Source organism: Centroberyx gerrardi, unplaced genomic scaffold, assembly GCF_048128805.1.
Source record: "Centroberyx gerrardi isolate f3 unplaced genomic scaffold, fCenGer3.hap1.cur.20231027 Scaffold_182, whole genome shotgun sequence".
Taxonomy (NCBI): domain Eukaryota; kingdom Metazoa; phylum Chordata; class Actinopteri; order Beryciformes; family Berycidae; genus Centroberyx; species Centroberyx gerrardi.
Genome location: NW_027605350.1, coordinates 8429 through 23701, shown reverse-complemented (window position 1 = coordinate 23701; position 15273 = coordinate 8429). Strand labels below are relative to the sequence as shown.

At 40.0% G+C, this 15273-nt stretch overlaps 3 protein-coding genes and 1 non-coding gene across 5 annotated transcripts; 2 read left to right on the top strand and 2 right to left on the bottom strand.

The window, feature by feature from the left end:
• The first annotated feature begins 298 nt into the window (after window positions 1-298).
• Window positions 299-811, top strand: LOC144538444 (histone H2B 1/2). Its single transcript, XM_078282485.1, has one exon. It carries the CDS (start codon window positions 312-314, stop codon window positions 684-686), a length of 375 nt encoding a protein of 124 aa, XP_078138611.1. The 5' UTR covers window positions 299-311; the 3' UTR covers window positions 687-811.
• A 649-nt stretch (window positions 812-1460) lies between these two features.
• Window positions 1461-1532, bottom strand: trnad-guc (transfer RNA aspartic acid (anticodon GUC)). Its single transcript has one exon. It is a non-coding gene; the product is annotated as a tRNA-Asp (tRNA).
• Window positions 1533-6216: 4684 nt separating this feature from the next.
• Window positions 6217-9553, top strand: LOC139929969 (amine sulfotransferase-like). The gene is made up of 6 exons (XM_078282488.1): window positions 6217-6382; window positions 7398-7639; window positions 7901-8027; window positions 8828-8922; window positions 8997-9177; window positions 9426-9553. Exons 1-6 carry the CDS (start codon window positions 6217-6219, stop codon window positions 9551-9553), a joined length of 939 nt encoding a protein of 312 aa, XP_078138614.1.
• Window positions 9554-10022: 469 nt separating this feature from the next.
• LOC139930010 (cornifelin homolog B-like) lies at window positions 10023-14853 on the bottom strand. 2 transcript variants are annotated; one of them, XM_078282486.1, is made up of 4 exons: window positions 14779-14853; window positions 14102-14217; window positions 12938-13092; window positions 10023-10987 (listed from the first exon to the last, which is right to left on the bottom strand). In XM_078282486.1, exons 2-4 carry the CDS (start codon window positions 14205-14207, stop codon window positions 10865-10867), a joined length of 384 nt encoding a protein of 127 aa, XP_078138612.1. In that variant the 5' UTR covers window positions 14208-14217; window positions 14779-14853; the 3' UTR covers window positions 10023-10864. The 2 variants fall into 2 exon arrangements, with proteins under 2 accessions (XP_078138612.1, XP_078138613.1); XM_078282487.1 differs by having other exon boundaries at window positions 14102-14215; window positions 14773-14817.
• Between the last annotated feature and the right edge of the window lie 420 nt (window positions 14854-15273).

Below are 15273 nucleotides of genomic sequence, written 5' to 3'. Positions count from 1 at the left end.
TAGACTTTATGAATTTCATGCTCAAATGCTGCGTTTCAAAAAGTTTTTGTAGTCCTTTTTTTTGGTAATCTTTAGTGTACCAGGCCAGCCAACAACACAGCAACACAGTCGTATTAATTTGAATGGGAATATCTATGCATTCTAGTTCTGTGGGAGAGAATTCCTTGTGTAGCGCATGCCCAGTCTGGCTGCAAATCTCTACCAATCGTATACGAGGAACAGCCACAGCTCTATTTGCATCAGCTTTCTACAAAACCATCCGCTCTGCTCCTCTCAGCTCATTCTCTGCTGTAAAGTACCGAGATCTCGTCATGCCTGAACCCGCCAAGGCAGCGCCCAAGAAGGGCTCCAAGAAAGCCGTGACCAAGACCGCCGCCAAGGGCGGCAAGAAGCGCAGAAAGACCAGGAAGGAGAGCTACGCCATCTACGTGTACAAGGTGCTCAAGCAGGTCCATCCCGACACCGGCATCTCCTCCAAGGCCATGGGCATCATGAACTCGTTCGTCAACGACATCTTCGAGCGCATCGCCGGTGAGGCGTCTCGCCTGGCTCACTACAACAAGCGCTCCACCATCACCTCCAGGGAGATTCAGACCGCCGTCCGCCTGCTGCTGCCCGGTGAGCTGGCCAAGCACGCCGTGTCCGAGGGCACTAAGGCGGTCACCAAGTACACCAGCTCCAAGTAAACCGCCTGGAGCCACATCCACCCAAAGGTCCTTTTAAGGGCCACACACTGATTCAACTAAGAGCTCCTATACTCACATATTTGATATGGGGAAATCTGTTCTCTGAAGTCTTGTTGCATTGGTTTTAATATAACACGGAGTAGGATATACATCAAAGCAATCCAGCTGTTGTGACACATTTTTGCTGCTGGAAACATTTATCCATTGAGTGGAACTTCTATTTACCTTCCAACTCTGTATAGTGTGTATGTGTATATACACACACACACACACATGTATATATATTTACATACATTTGCTGATTAGAAGCTCTATAGATTTCATGATGCATCTGTCTTGTGAAGGGACCATTCCTTATGCAATTCATACTAAACACATCTGATATGACAGTAATATATATCACGCTGTATAAGAAAGCATGACAAGCTCCAGCAAAGATAGCAGGGTCAGTTTGTGTTGTGGTGGCCAGACATGTTCAAGCTGTTTTTTCACAGTCCAGAAAGCATTTTTTTAATTCTTAAGAACCATTTGTTGTATTTCGCTTTGCCTTCAAACAGCTTCACTATTGGTTGACTTGCCAGTTCAGCTACTGTAGCTTTACAATTCTAGAATTAACTATAATGTAATTTTAGTCAGGGCAAGGATTTCGTGAGTTGGACTATAAACGGAGTCCATCAATCAGTTCATATCCTCCTTCCTTCCAGCTGAATCTTCCTCAGTCTGAGTTCAGATTCCTCTCTGCCTCCATAAAGCTGTGAGAGAGAAAACAGATTCCTCCCCGTCGGGGAATTGAACCCCGGTCTCCCGCGTGACAGGCGGGGATACTGACCACTATACTAACGAGGAGAGGTGCTCAACACTGGGACCCGGTCACGTGGTAGTGACACTGCTCTAAACGTGTTTCATTCATTTTCTGTGGGAGTTGTAAAACACTACGGATGCAATATATTTTTGGCCACAACGTGGGAGTCTATGGGCTGGTGGCGCTGTTCCCACTATTGCCGGCTAGTGAGAGAAACAAGCCTCTGTAATATGGGAATACAACAATGAAATATGTAAATACTAAAACGTTTAAATGTTTAAACTCAACTGTTACTTGGATGTTCATCTAAATGATGCCTTGAATATGTGTCGTATTTTTTTTTTTATCTCCCATAATTATTGAAATTTGTAACTACTGAGCAATAAACTGTATTGAAAATGTCTTGAATGGTTATATAACATTTAGAATAAAACTTTTAAATACACATACACACATGCATTCACTCTGTGTCCACACAGACATGCTCAGATCAGATGAGACACAAAGACTGAAAACCACAATTTGTTCCTGTGTATATGTGGAGCTACATGGCTCTTTCTTTCTTTCTTTCTTTCTTTCTTTCTTTCTTTCTTTCTTTCTTTCTGTCTTTCTTTCTTTCTTTCTTTCTGTCAGCAGTGAAATAAAATAATTAATGCAAAAGGCATTCTGGTCCAGGCCAAGGGGACCAGGGCCTCCGGCTCCTTCAAGATCCACAAGGCTGAAAAGGCCAAGAAGCCGGCTGCCAAGAAAGCCGCTCCGAAAGCCAAGAAACCCGTCAAGAGCCCGAAGAAGAAGGACAAATCCCAGAAGAAAGTAAAGAAGACTGCAGCGGCCAAGAAACCAGCTAAGAGCCCCAAGATGCCGACTAAGAGTCCCAAGAAGGCGGTGAAGAAGCCCGCTGCTGCCAAGAAACCTGCCACAAAGAAGGCTGCCAAACCCAAAGCAGCAAAAACCTCAGCTAAGAAAGCAGCACCGAAGAAGAAGTAGGCCTAAGCTTCCTGGCTTTACCATTGTTTGCCCCCAAAAGGCTCTTTTAAGAGCCACCCACAACTTCCATGAAAGAGCAGTTTGCATGTGTTCAATTATATGCACTGAAGCACTGCAACACGGTTAAATCAAATTACAGACATGACGTAATCTGCACATCAGGCGCATTAGAGATCGATTTAGATCCATTTCTATACACTGACCAACTTTTGATTTTGTGCCTCTGTATGGGAAACACTGCATTTCACAGTCAACGACGCCCTCTAGAGGCCATTTGATGAAGCGCATCATCTCACTAAGCGTTACCTGACTGCCTGACCTGAATTTGCCTCGTGATGCCCTCGGCTGCGCCATGGGAAAAATGATGCATTGGGCTATTGATTTCCCTGTACATGTTCTAATCCATATTCTATATAGACAAAGCACTAACTATAGTAATACATCATAAATATCTGTGCGTATGAATGCTAGAATGTCTGAATACATGCAACTACTGCATACATAGTTTGTCTACTAGTTTATAAATTGTTGCATACATTTTAATGTATGCAACAATGAATGAAGTAAATCCATACCTGTAAGAAATCCATGTAATTTCCATTCTTCACACACCACCGCAGTGTGTTGAAGCCTACCATTTTTATTCTATTTGTTTACTTTTATCGTTTTAGTTTATCTTTATGTATTTCTGTTGTGTTTCGTTTCATCGTACTGTGTGTGTGTCTGCATTGGCTGTTGGCCAGGTTACAGAGTTGCCAGCCTGTTGCCTATTATAGTTATGGGATTTTTGTTTCCATTACTATTAACATACAGCCTTTTCTGCCATATTTCTATTATGTATAACTCTTTCTTTCAGTATGGTACACAGTAAAACAAGAGGTCCCATGTTGGGTTACAAGCAAAAGTAAAAATGATCAAATTATTAGCAAATGATCTATACATATTTTATACTATCAACCAAAGATCCACACAACACAAAGGCTCAATGCGGTGCTGATAGGTGTTGATAGCAGATGACAGTATCTGCTGTTTTGGTCGACTTATTAAATTTTGGGACGTCTTCATTGTTTTGAGAGCTTGATTGCATTTTCTGCATGAAATTAACTGTTTGGTTAAACAGCGTCTTAGTGTTGGCAAAAACTCAGTATTAAGAAATGCTTATAAACAATTGTGAAAACTAAAAAAATGGCATCGTCCTTATTATGTGCTGTGAATGTGAAGCTGAATATCCATGGCTTTTCATCAGGTGATAGAATTAATACATGTCATTGTTATAGTGCTACACATACTTACTGATGTTTAAAATGTAGAGTAAAAATTTTCATATGTAAATTATGGCTTATGTGTTGTACTGCAATTCTCAGCAGTTCAGGCAAGATATTTTAATTGGGGGTGGGGGGCTACTATAACTAGTCATTCCATGCAAGAAATGGGTTTGATCCCTGTTTTGTGTAGTTTGGCCCAATTAAGAAAACATAAAATCATCGGCCACTTTATTAGGTACACCTGCTGGCACACCTGCTGACTAATTGGTACAAGTGAAGAAAAAAGGACTACAGAGCATGTTTATCTATGCTTTCTAATTTGGGCTTTCATTGTTAGTGGGGAGAGCAGAACATTTTAAGGTAGCTTTGTATTCTAAAAATGACAACAGAAAAATGTGGTATTGTTAAAAACGAAACTACATACAGAACACAGTAGTAGAACACATGCTGTACAAGGAAGCCTGCGAATCCCCAGCCCTGCAGTACAAGGAAGCCCACAAATCCCCAGCCCTGCAGTACAAGGAAGCCCACAAATCCCCAGCCCTGCTGTACAAGGAAGCCCCCAAATCCCCAGCCCTGCAGTACAAGGAAGCCCAGGAGCCAGGGGAGAGGCCATGTTTAACCACATACTGACGGTACTTGTGTAGGAGACACAACAAATCAAGGGACAAATGATAAATGCTCTGCTGAAACAAGGTGACTGTGCATCAGCCATGCTTCCTGAAGGTGCACTGGGATAGTGGTGTGCATGTATGTTAATTCTGAGGCTGCTCTACAGACAATGAATAGCGTACTGATTTTGTGCTGCCATAAAATGTCTTCTCACTCACAAATAATACTGTGGTGTGCTCTTTGACTTTACTCTGACATTTTACAAGCAAGTCAGTGCAGTAGTCCAATTCCAACAGTTTTCCAACTCAGAAACATTTCAAAAATATAATATTTTCTTTCACTGACTTTGAGAAAGCTATTCACGCCTTATCAATGTCGGCCATCGCCCCATTCATTGTCTATGGAACAGCCCAAAAGTTAAGGTTGTTTAACTATCATCGGAGAGAGACTTTGAAAAGAGAAAAGAGAGTTATGTGATATATATGTGATGTGATTAATTGATTCTCAACTCTGGTCCTGGGGCTTTCTATTCTATCAGACACTTAAAAAGCTTGCTCAATGTGTTGCATGCCTTCCACTACTAGTAGGTTCTCATTACTATTATGTCTTTCCAAAAAGTGTTGTGCCATAGGGTAATCAAGATTTTGTTTCCTGATGGCGTATTTGTGTTCTGAGACCCTGTCCAGGTGTCTTTGCCTGTCCTACATAGAAACAATTACAGGGACACTTGAGACGGTAGACCACAAAGGTGGTGTTGCAATTAGGCCTAATGAAATGTTTCTATTTGTCTTTAAATCAGTAAATTATTTGTTTTGATAAATGTTAACGCAATTGCATGTATTCTTCAAACATTTGTAAGTGCCTGTAGGTCTTTTTAGCCAAGCATTGTCCATGTGTTTTGCAGGAAGATGACTGGGGAAGCCTATTCCTGATGGTTGGAGCTCTTCTATAAGAGAGTTAAAGGATAAGGCTGGTGTTTTTTTAATGCATTTCTTACCGTCAACAAATCCTATGAAAATAACAAAAGCATGAATTTGTTTTGCTTGTCCATGTAGCCGAAGCCCAATAAAGCCATGTCCCCGTAGTCCTAGAACTCCATTGTATTACAAAAAACTATTAAAAACACATCGAAGAGCCATGCTGTTGCTCTGCAGCATATTTCATCATTGCGATGCACCGGGCCGGCCGACTTTTTCCTCAAATAACTTAATAAGCCGACCAAACACGTTTTCGATCTCAGGAAAGTAGTTCCATAGCACCGAAAATAGTCCCCGTCATAATGAAGAATTTGTTCCCATTTGAATTTGATTTGGTAATAACTACAATAGCCTGACTTTTCGTGGTAACAGTTAAAATTAAAATTAAAATTAAAAAGTCTTTGTGAGCTGTATTTAAAGGTCTTTAGCTTACAATTGGAGCCAATGACTTCCGGATTGAAGGCTAAAAAAGGTCCGTGGGAAGTCGGAAAGTAGAGTAGAGCAAACGCATTGTTGATTTTGTTATTTTCATGGGATTTGTTGACAATAACAAATGTATATAAAAAAATACCAGCCGTATCCTTTAATGTATGTTTTTTTAGCTGATGGGTCTGATTGCTGAGAGAGAAAGCCCACATGTTTTTCCAGTTTGAAAACCAGAAGCAGAAACCAGCTCAGCAAGTGGTGCGTTCACCCATTAGGTGCAGCGGCTTCAAATGACGCCCCAGTGAAAACACACCTTAACACTTATCTTCCTTCACTTGGCCTTTTGCTGCTCCTCTGAGTCCTCAATTCAACCCCATCCGCCTTTACTCTCGTACCATTTAAAAAAAAAAAAATTCTGAGTTAATTTTTTTATTTTTATTTTGAGTGTGCTGTCTGCAGTTATGGCTCTGCAAGAATATAAACGTCTCAATGACTCGCTGTTCACCTATAAAGGCAGTGTTTTCCCAATGTATGACGAATATGAACTTACGCCGGAGTATATCGACAGCTTGGAAGACTTCAGTATCAGAGACGATGATGTCTTTGCTGTTACTTTCCCCAAATCAGGTAAGATCGGTTTGAGATTAATCACAATCAGATTTTATCTCATGTGTAGGCCTATGTATATATTTGTGACTATGCTTTTGTGCATTTTGTGTATGTTGGAAATGTTACTACTACAATCCTTTCTGTATAATTAAACACAGTTAGGTACTGTATTTCCCATAAAACTATATATTCAATCACAGTAAGCTACCAAGATCAAATCAAGATCAAATCAATCAGACAAAAAAATTAATAAAATACTGTGATTTCATGAAATATTCCCATGCTTTTATCACAAAATTATATTTTTAAACATTTTCCATTATAAACAACACATTACAAACGTATCATTAATTCAAGAGATGTTTATTCAATGAATACTTTTCAGGGACACTTTGAGTGAAATAGCATTCATGAGATTGTCAAATGGTTCTTTGACTTAAAGCCCCCATGTGTACGATTTGAAAATTGTTGATTTTGGCAACTCCTAGTGGAAGTGCCAAAAAAGGACAGTCGCAAATGTCTTTGCAACCTCTTAGGCTTTGTGATACCCTGCTTTCATACAGCCACAATATGTAAACAAAATACTGCTGCAGATAACTGTAGCTCAAGCATTAGTTCCTATATTATTCCCAATGACAGCATTGTACTATGAAGTAGTTTGTTATTGTGAGAATTCGGGTTAATTGTAATTGGGTTGTTGTGAACATAGCCTATCCAACATTTACTATTCTGATGCTACGAGCTGCAGCTAATGGAAAATCCCCCACCCCCCCCCCACCCCCCCCCACCCCCCCCACCCCCACACACACACACACACACACACACACACACACACACCCTGCACAATAACCTGGAGCCTAGCCCCTTGGAAGCTAAAAGCTTTCATGAACCGGATATAGTTTGAATCACTATTGTGGTATATCAATTAGTGAAATGTAAATGTTATCTTGAATTAAAACATCCTGGATTATCACTTTAACTGCACTAATCGCACTAAACCGTACTAACATTAAACTGAACTGAAACCAACCAGGAACAGTGTGGACCCAGCGGATCGTGACCCTGATCTACGAGGAGGATTTCCCAGAGGGGAAGGACAGCTACACCTATGACCTGATGCCCTGGCTGGAGTACCTGGACAGGGACAACAACTACAACAAGCAGCGCTCCCCCTTCCTCTCCCAGAGCTACAGCACCCGGCCCTCGCCACGGCTCTTCTGCACCCATCTGCAACACCACCTCGCACCCAAGGGCCTGCGCGAGAGGAAGGCCAAAGTTTGTTAATGGCCATGTGCCAACACACACACACACACACACACACACACACACAGCTTTTGGGTGATGTAACAAACCCTCTACCGGCCATATTGGAGGTCCTCAGCTGTTAGGCAACTGTGGCAGCTGATTGGCTTTCCTCTATGAGTGAAATAAGCTGTCAGTGTTTGGTTTGAATGAAAACCTGCATACTTTTGGTGCTGCATGGCACATGATTGGATACCGCTGGTCTATGTCATCTGCCCTGCCTTCTCTCCCCAGGTGATCTACGTGATGAGGAACCCTAAGGATGTTATGGTGTCCTACTTCCACTACTCCAATATGGTCACTCAGCTGGAGAGCCTTGAAAACTTTGATGAAATGATGGACAAGTTCCTTGGCGGACAAAGTAAGTGATGCAGTGCCAACTTTCACAGAGACTCGCACTCCACTAGGTCTTTGCCACCTTAAATATCACTGCTGTCACAGAGAACCACACAACTCACTGTTTTTATGTTTTTCTTTTGGAGAAGGTTTATGTAGACCGTTATGTGAGTGTATTTCGTGACACTTGGGGCTTTGAAACTTGTTAAACAAATATGTAAAATGCCGCAATTTGAGTAATACAAAGGCGTCTATATTTTACAGTTTATATGGAAAAAACAGTCGATGCACCAGTCAATTTGTACATTACCAACATTGTGGTACATGTACACATGCACTACATTTACCAGCGATGTGGTAAATGTACAATTAGCTCGCCAAAAATTCCCACATCATCCGGGTTACCTGCACATGACCCGGTTCCTGTGAAGACTACTTCCATTCACCGGTTTCTTTGCTGATTTCCCTCTGCACTTGTTCAGTAATCTCTCACAGCTTCACTTGAATGTAAACAAAACGCACGTGTTTTATGTCCGTTCACATAGCACCATCCAAATGGTTTAGCTGCCAGTTCATAGAGCCCACTTTTAAAAAACATAAAGTCATAATGTTGTGAATTAAAATTTTAAAATCCCATTATTGAGTTATCTGCCTCGATGCGGAATCGTTCAAGAATAAATTGTGATGCATATAAGAAACTATTATCCCCCCACCTCTAAAGAGGAGTAGAGGAAATACAGTTTGATTGCACTGCTGTATATAGACAGATACAATGTAGAAGAAAGAGCCCCATCTTTGCTCACTTTGTCGTTCTCTCTCTGTCAGCGGTTGGAGGCAGCTGGTTCGACCATGTCAGAGGATGGTACACAAACCAGGACAAGTACAACATCCTTTTCCTCAGCTACGAAGAGATGATCAAGGTAAACAGCAGTAGTGCACACACACACACACACACACACACACACAAATCTTGTTCATTTTTGTTGTGCTTCAGGACTTGCGGTCGGCAGTGGTGCGTCTGTGTGAGTTCTTAGGGAAGAACTGCTCGGACGCGACTGTAGACCGCATCGTGGAGAGGGCGACTTTCAAAAACATGAGTCGCGATCCCAAAACCAACTATGACCATGTGCCTGAAAACTTCAACGACTACAACAAGGGAAAGTTCTTCAGGAAAGGTGAGCGCTCGGTTTTCACCTTGGAGCACGTCTGTAGTTAAGACCCCCTTAGTCATTTCCAAGTCAATTCCTTGACCAGTAGACTTTGAGTCAAAACCAGATCCTACGGGGCTCAAGTCGACCGGGACTAGAGCAAACTTGTGTCCTATATGCAAAACCAAGACCAAAGTAGGATAGTAGTAGTAATATCATCAGATATTCAGTGGGAAATTATCGCCTGCTGTGTGTGTTTGTGTTGTTTTTTTCAGGTACCACTGGAGACTGGAAGAACTCGCTGACCGTGGCCCAGAGCGAGCGCTTTGACCGGGTCTTCCAGGAGAAAATGAAGGACCTGCCGCTCAAATTCATCTGGGACATCGCTGAAATCCAGGGCTAATTCTCTCTTGCTCTCTCTCAAGATTTACACCTTTTTCGAAAACATGTTGACAGAAAAAGTTAAACCTACACTGTTAGAAGGGGGAGTAAGGAGACAGCACTTATCAGGTTCTGAAACACCATAAGCAGTGCAATGCAACCATTGAAACACTGGGATTGGTGTTTAGGTGGGGCTCAATGTCAGTTTGGGAGCACTTTAAACACTTTTTACTTTAACACCATCTGTTTGTCCATCATGCACAACATTTTGGATGCCACTGAACCAAAGGGGTGTTACAATGTTTATGTATTATTGTGTAATTGTCTATACAGTATACAATAAGTATACAGTATACTTTACTTATGAATTTTTATTAAACCAACCCTAACCCTCAAAATTGTACTAATTGGGCTAAGGATGGCCCTATAATACGATATATTGAATGCTGTTGATTGTTTATTGATGAAACTAAGATTTGTTTGTGACAAAGTGCTTTACAATAAAAACAGACACATTTAAAATGCAAAGAGAATAAAACAAACTAAAAGCCATAAAAACTAATCACATTATAAAAACACAAAAAGTAAAATGAACTAAAATGCCATAAAATATAATGAAATCACTGAAAAGCAATTTTAAACAAGTGGGTTTTTAACAGTGATTTAAAAGACGATACAGAGTTTGCAGCCCTGATCTCCTCAGGCAAGTCCTTCCAAAGTCTAGGAGCCCTGACTGCAAAGGCTCGGTCCCCTCTGTGCATTAATCTGGACCTTGAAACAAGAAAGGACGTATCCGAAGATCTCAGGGAGCGGGAAGGGACATAGGGCAATAAGAGATCTGACAAGATAGCTTGGGGCAAGGCCTCTCTGGGCTTTGTAAGTAATCAATACAATCTTAAAATCAATTCTAAAAGCAACAGGTAGCCAGTGTGGGGAAGCCAGGACAATTTAACCACTGAGATTATTTCTGCCTCCAGAGAAGCTCTGCCTCCAAGAAACAGGTTGCATAGTTTTGCATAACTACATTTTAGTTTGCATAATTACATTTTAGTTTGCATTACTAAAATTCCAACCTGCAACTTTTCAACCGTCAACCTATCAGTGGCTTGTAGTTTCAGAAATTTCTCCACCAATTTAATTTCTTAGCTGCCAAAGTAGTTTAGAAAAGAAAGATTGAACGCAGGCTGGCTACCACAATCTACCACAATTTGGCCAGTGGCTTGCTTTACTGTAATTTCAACCTCTATAAATAACTTTAATATGGGTTGTGGTTTATTGAAATATGTGACATGACAGTGACAGACTGGTGCCAACTGAGGAGAGGGGTCAGAGGTCATGTGTTCTTGGCGCTGACCAGAACGATCTGGATGTTTCTTCTTTTCATCTCTCTGGTCATCTGACACCAAGTGCAGCTCGTACAGCAGGTGGCATACACACAGTCATTACACATGGTGCCCTGCAGAGAGATACAGAAAGATTAGGCAGACAGATAAATAGACTGGATCTCCTTTGGATGGTGATGGTGTATTATTCTTTTTTTTTTAAATATATTTTATTTTGCGGATTAACAATAGACATACAGACGTGTAGGAAAAGAAAAAAGACATGACAGTATAAGAAAAAAAGAAAAGAAAAAATATATATGTATAAATAAATTAAAAAAAAATAAGAAAAGGGTGTAACATGGGCTGACAAATCAAATTATGGATTATAAATAGGCATTTACAATTTGCAGATAAATAAAAAAACAATCTACACAAACATACTGGTATGTGTATATACAAAAATGTCACTGTGGCTTTCATGTCTCGTGCCCAAATATATCTAACGTGGTGAAGTACAATATAAAACTCTATTATCTTATACAACATAACATGTAATGCCCCACCACATACCGAAATGCCATCTGACATATTCATAATAGTCTCAAAGAGAAAAAATCTAATAGATATCATGTATATGGTAGAGTTGTACTATATCACAGTGTAGTAAATAATAATAAAGATAATATATGGCCCAACTATCCCAAGAGGGTGGTCAAATCTTTTCCAAGTGATCTAGAAATGGTCCCCAGATCTCGGAGAATCTTTTTTCTGTGTTAGGTTTTCTGTCACATATTATTTCATGCAGCCATTTATGGAAACAGGGTGAAGAAGAAGATTTCCATTCTAGTAAAATCAGTTTTTTGGCTATCACCATTCCCAGCATCAGTGATGGTGTATTATTCTTGATACAAATGTGAAACTATTGAGTGTGAAAACCCCAGCATCAGTGCACTACTTGACACACACATACTTACAACCTACTACTACTACTACAGCTCTTTAAAAGTCACTTTAATGTTTTGTTTTGCCGTTCAACATCTGAATGGTACATATAAGCAAGGCAAGGCAAAGTTTAGTTATATAGCACATTTCATACACAAGACAAATGTGATGTGCTTCACATAAAACACAAAAAATACATAATTTGTCAGGTAAAATGACATTATCAACTCTTAAAATTACACTACAAAGAAAGATAGACATAGACACACACTCTACGCCTCAATTTTCTTAAGGATTGAAACTCTTCTCAGCCCCTTCACTTACACAGATGGAAGTGGATTTAGCATTTCGAAGCTGCACTGTGCAATATTTTTTTTTTTATGTTAATATAGGCTACATGCGACTTATCAGCCTAAATCACAAATTGGGACTGCTTCAGAGAAGAGTGTCCCATCTCCATGAATTAAACACACTATAGCTTCTACAGCTATAGCTTCACTCTATTTGCCCAAATAACATTTTTGGTCTCAAATTTTCACTGGTGGGAAATTTTCTCCATCAAAACTTCAGAGCAAAGTGTCTCCTAAACAGCAGCGAGCGCTTGCTGGACTCACCAACCTGAACTGATGACTGAACCTCTTCACCACCTCCACCCCACCAGACACTAAGAGGAATTAGGTCTGAGGAGTGTGCAGTTTACTGACGTCACTTTCACTTTCTGGGTAGGCTATTTCATTTAAACAGTAACCTCTCGCTGCAATTTGGGGCTGCCAACGTACAAAATTGCCTAGTGCAGTTTTAAATAATAATAATAATAATAATAATAACAAAAATATCATATATTTTACTTGGATTCACCTGGTCTGTTTCGTGGAAAGGGAAGGTGTTCCTGATGTTTTGTACACTCGATATGAATGAATGTAAAAAAAAAATCAGGAACATCTGAATACATCAAAACAGTTTCCTGGAAAATATCCATCTAGTAGTAACCATGAAAAAACAGTGTCTGTGTATTTTTCTCTTTTGAGGTGAGTTGTTTTTGTACAATTTGCCAGTTTAATCATTCATGTGTGCAAATGAAGTAACAGTTAACACTATTTGGGTTCAAACCGTATTTAAACTTTCTATTATGGCCTTACCTTGATGCCGTAGCGTTCCCGCATGGAAACCCTCATGGTCATGGTGATGGGTGGGATGCAGCCAAAGACGTCCAGCAGGGGGAGGCAGAGACACTGACCGTACTCCTTGGTGGTTTTACAGGCGTAGCAGGGACAGCACCAGAAGGCAAAACAGCCTTCCAGGAAAGAAACGCACACAAAAGGACTGGGTGAACAAACTATTACTACAAACAGACACACCTGCAAACTCAGAGACAGAGAGGAACACACACCCACACCCACACCCACACACACACACACACACACACACACACACACGCAAAGAGGTTTAAAATAGAAGTGAAGACATGAAGAAGTGAAGAATGAAAGTGACAGAAAAAGCTTCACCTCTCTCTCACCTCTTATTTCATTCCCTGGCACTTCTCTACCTAACATGATCATTCTAGGGTCATTGACCTCTGACCCTTGACATTACTATAGGTTGCTTGCGATGTTTGCAATGATTGAGAAATCTAGGCTTACTCTACTTTTGCACTCATTGTAATTCACTCTGAACAAGGGCTTCAGCTAAATGCTCAAAATGCAAATGTAAATGGAAGTAGCTGCTTGAAAGCAATTTAAATCATTTTAAGTAATTAAAATGTCTGTGTTCCCACTACAAGAATAACTTGACATCCAAAACAACAGCTATAACTACATTTTTGGCTTAATCTCAGAGCAATTGTTTGTTGTTTATCATTAATTGTAAGCTTACCTTTCACTGTCATACTGAATATTTAAATTGAAATCACGCTATCTGCTGTTTATTGTGAGACCAGACATGATTAATTAAGGCTTCTTCTCTGATCTCACTAGTTTATCAGTGGTACCCAGATGTTTTCTTTAGATAACAGTAAATTGTTAGTGATTGTAGTGATGATTTCTATGCAATAAAATGATGACATCACTAGAAATCATGTTTTAAAGGCATGTTTTTAACTTGAAAGTACTTTAACAAAGACTAGTAACTAGTTAATATTTAGGGCGAGTAACAAGGTAAAGTAACTAGTTCATTTTAATAGTAACTTTCCCCAACACTGTGCATGGATAAATAAGGATGAAAAAAAATGCTGACTTACTAACAAAGCGTGTCACAGTATATGTATACAGATGCGTTGAAATCCACATAAATCAACAGAAACTTACAGTCGGGCACGTCGTCACAGCAGTCACATATTCCAGATCCCCATTCAGCAGAGTCTTTGGCCTCCAACACTGGCTGAGGCTGCCTGATGACCAGCTTGGAAGACATGATGGTTTCTAACGTGTAGGATTTAGAGTTCAGTGCATGTCAGACGGTTAGCAGCTGAGGAACGTCACAGGTGTAAGCAAGGAGGGCACAAGGTGGTATGTGCTGTGACTCTCTGTGAGTTGTTGACAGGCCTCTGCACCACTGTCACCGAGACAAATTCCTGGATATTTACTGTATTTGGTGATGGAAATGATTAAGATTCTCATTGTGATTACAAACTATAAGGGACGTCTCACACAAATAGACAGTACACATTAGACCATCAAAAAATGCTTACTCTAAGGGAATCATTAGTAAGCATATGACAATAATAATAATAATAATAATAATAATAATAATAATAATAATAATAATAAACATATCTTGGTTAGAAAAATATTTTATAGCATTTTTCTAACAAGATACAAACATAGACACAACACAATATTAAAACACAAAAATATTATATTTACTTACATTTCATATATTATATAGAGAGTATAGCCTATAGAGAGTATACAGTATACATTGAATATGGCTGCCAATTCTGTTTGGAGGGCTAATAAAGAGAATAATGATATCTTACCTGTGTGTGTGTGTGTGTGTGAGAGAGAGAAAATTCTGGGACTGACGCTGTATTACAACTGATCACTGCAATGAGAAGCTTTCATTTCTTAGTGAGATCAGAAAGAGCTTCAAAGAACAATACACCTTTGCACAAACTAGCCAAACCTGTCCGCCCTGCGATGCTTCAACATTACTCTGGTATTATTCCTTGTAACCACAGAGAATCCAAAAACGAGGGTGAGGCTATGCCATGATCACCACCAAACCCACGTCATACTGTACAGAAAATTCTGCAACATTATTCCACTCGGTAGCTGTAGAGCTGAAACGTTGGGATCTGGAGGTACAATTCCTGCTCCATTTTTCCCATGAGCTGTCAGATTATTAAAACAACTATACACTGTTTGTTCCTGTAGAGGGCATCAGTCAATCTTATTTCAACTTCCTTGTTCAGAAATGTCTCTGTGAAATTTCCCTGTGAAATACGACACTATCCACAAGCTTTCATCCAGTTCCCACC